The sequence below is a fragment of the Gobio gobio genome (assembly GCF_949357685.1).
Source record: "Gobio gobio genome assembly, chromosome: 5".
NCBI lineage: Eukaryota > Metazoa > Chordata > Actinopteri > Cypriniformes > Gobionidae > Gobio > Gobio gobio.
In genome coordinates this window covers 46,837,208-46,840,409 of record NC_137101.1, presented here as the reverse complement: position 1 = coordinate 46,840,409, position 3,202 = coordinate 46,837,208, and the positions used below count along the sequence as shown (strand labels likewise).

General features: G+C 39.6%; 1 protein-coding gene across 1 annotated transcript; it reads right to left on the bottom strand.

Annotated features, from left to right (window-relative positions):
• Positions 1-273: 273 nt before the first annotated feature.
• LOC307126208 (uncharacterized protein) lies at positions 274-2,480 on the bottom strand. The gene is made up of 3 exons (XM_079816636.1): positions 2,219-2,480; positions 1,731-1,997; positions 274-1,628 (listed from the first exon to the last, which is right to left on the bottom strand). The coding sequence occupies exons 1-3, from the start codon at positions 2,308-2,310 to the stop codon at positions 1,526-1,528; spliced, it is 462 nt and encodes a 153-aa protein (XP_079672762.1). The 5' UTR covers positions 2,311-2,480; the 3' UTR covers positions 274-1,525.
• Positions 2,481-3,202: the final 722 nt, after the last annotated feature.

Below are 3,202 nucleotides of genomic sequence, written 5' to 3'. Positions count from 1 at the left end.
CCCAAGCTGAATTATCGACTGCTTTTGACAAACACCAAGGTCGTGTGGTAATGTAATTGCTGTCCGAATCCACATCTCTGAGTTTTCAAGAATATATCACTTCAAAACTCACTGTTTATATCCTTTATAGACCCTTTCAGAGCACTGTACTGTTGCGTGAGCTGTAATTTGCATTTCTAGACTTGTATTTATTTAAATACTGGCAAGTGTTTACAAGAGCAAAATATTTCATCACCGCTCCAAAAATAAAAGAAGAAAAGCACGTAAACATTTGAATTGGGCTGTTATTCACAGCAGCATTTATTCTTATCATACCAAGCATATGACATTTTATTGACAGCATACAATCATGTTACGATTGCACGAGATATCCCCCACGAGAGCAGCGCGTTCCGATCACAAAACTCTCCTCTCCACCTTGAATAAATCACAATCCGAATGCACAAGGTTTTATCACTGACACTGAGGTGGTGTGACTGCACAGTTACAGTTTTTCTCGATTGCTAAAACACATTTCTTGAAAGCAGCTCACCTTTTCTCTTAAACTGTGAACACACAACTCAATTTTCAAGCTACATTTACAAAACCTCAGACACTTCTTGCAAAACCAAACTTTCACCTCAAAACAGTTCAATCTGTGCTCAAAACTGAACTATGTTGTCAAATCGTGCCCCGAGTCAATCAAAATTAAAAAAACTACTGAACAGTCACTAAACACTACATAGAAAACACAATACTCAGGACATGAAGCTGGTGAAATAAATGTTTATTGTTCACTGTAGGCTAAATGCAAGTTGCAAAAAAAAACAAAAACAAAAGTGCATTTAGCACTTGTACAAAAAGACAAAACAGAAATCTTGTGCATTTACATGTACTGTATCACTTTTAAAAACAAACAGAAATCATACGTGCTTACCACTTGTGTACAGTAAGCCTATGTATACTGTAAATATAAAGTACAAAAAATACAAATAAGTGAATTATTCAGCCACAGCATCATGTCTCCGTACTGGGTCAGGCCTCACAGGACTTCATCCACATCACAGGCCACATTTTGTCTGACCAGGCAACGGGGAAAAAAAACCCTGGCATGCCGTATCCAGGCTTGGCATGCCTCCACACCTATGTCACCACAGGCAAGTCCCATGGCTTGCAGGAGATTTACCCTGGTGTAAGGATGGCGTTCATATACCTTCCACCGCCATGAGGAGAAGAATTCCTCAATGGGGTTTAGGAAAGGGGAGTACGGTGGAAGGCAAAGATTGATAAAATCTTGGTTCATATTGAACCACTCTCTAACCTGGAGGGCTCTGTGAAAACTCACATTATCCCAAACAACCACATAGATGGGATGCTCATCCTGCTGCCCCAACAGAGCATCTCGCATGTTATTGAGGAAAATGAGGAGCTGGTGAGTGTTGTAGGGCCCCAGGTTGGCATGATTGTGGACAACCCCATGATTGCTGATGGCAGCACATAATGTGACATTGCCACCACGCTGCCCAGGAACACCAACAATGGCCAATCACATTACGGCCTCTCCTTCTCCTTTTGGTGAGATTAAACCCAGCTTCATCCATATAGATGTATTCATGGGGTCTTTCCATTGCATCCAGTTCAAAAACCCTCTGTAGAAATAGATATAGTTCTGTAAGTGATACGGAAAGTGATTTAGGCCACTACAGTAATCAACATTGAATGTGTCTGGATGTATGCCAACCTGTACATACTGGAATCTTTGCTCCTTTACTCTGTCTGAGTTGCGGTCAAAAGGCACTCTGTATAGCTGTTTCATGCGCAGTCTGTTGCGCTTGAGGACACGATCAACAGTAGAGAGGCTGACACTGTTTATACCCTCAAAATTTACATGGTCCTCAATGATCTTCTGCTGAATTTCACGCAGTTTAATGGCATTGTTCTCACGGACCATATCAACAATTAGGGTCTCTTGGTGTGGGGAGAACATACCTGTCCTGCCACCCCCATGTCTTTCAATTCTACAAAAAGAGAACATGGAGTTACAAAAAATATACATGGAATACTAGGCCTACAAACAGTTAGACCAACCCTCCATTACAATACTACAGTATATTGATACAGTGGTGTACTGGAACATATATTTACTTACAGTATACTGTGATACAGTATATAGTATGTCTTACAGTAACTGCTGTCAGCATTTACATACTAGGCTATAATTTAAAAAAAAAGTTATTACCTGTTCTCTTCTCTAAATCTTCGGATTATGGTGGACACAGTGAATCTACTAAGGTTTGGTTGTACCCTTTGTCCAGCCTCCCTCATGCTCATACCATGGACAAGAACATGGTCAATCACAGTAGCTCTGATTTCATCAGATATTACTGTTCTTTGTCTTTGCTGACCACCTCGACCACCTCGACCACCTTGACCACCTCGACCACCTTGACCACCTCGACCTCCTCTCACACGGACTCTTCCTCTCAGATTTCTTCTTCTTCTTCCTTAATTTTTATTGGCGGTTGGCAAACAACTTTCAGGTGCATTACCGCCACCCACTGATCTGGAGTATGGACTAAAGATCTATATAAACACCCAAATTATAAGGACAAAGAGAATAATTTTAAATTAGATTAAAAACAAACAAACAAAAACTGATAAATAAAATAATAACAAATAAACAAACCTATATAAATAAAATTATAACTCAAATTCTATTCATTAATCTTGTTGATCCTAAATACTCTAGAAGAAGTTTCCAACCATTATCACCTGCAGATGTTTTAAGAATATTACTGATATTTTCCTCTCCATTTTCTCTTAATGCATGCTTTAAAACTTCTCTCTCGGATTCATACTTCAGACAATGTAATAAAACATGATCTACTGTTTCTTGCTCACCACAATATTCACACTTCCCATCAATATGTTTTCCAATCACGTAGAGAGAACTGTTTAGCCCAGTATGCCCATTCCTTATTCTTGTAATAACCCTCTCCTCTTTTCTATTTCTATTTGTAATTTCCCTCATTTACATCTCTCATCAATTCAAGGAGGCTTAGATCTATCTCTGGCTGTGGCAATAACCAAGGTGGTATAGCTGGCAGAACTACAGTTGGAGAGTGACTATCTAGTATACCCATTTCACCTGCCTTCTTTCTAACAACCCAACCAAAGCTCTTTGTTTGCCTTTTTTCATGTTCCCAGCACGGCTCAATTGCAC

Coding starts and splice junctions, on each gene's coding strand:
- LOC307126208 (XM_079816636.1), bottom strand. CDS start 2,310: ATGAGCATGAGGGAGGCTGGACAAAGGGTACAACCAAACCTTAGTAGA. Junction 1,998..2,218: donor AGATTTAGAGAAGAGAACAG/GTAATAACTTTT, acceptor CTCTTTTTGTAG/AATTGAAAGACATGGGGGTG. Junction 1,629..1,730: donor GTAAAGGAGCAAAGATTCCA/GTATGTACAGGT, acceptor CTATTTCTACAG/AGGGTTTTTGAACTGGATGC.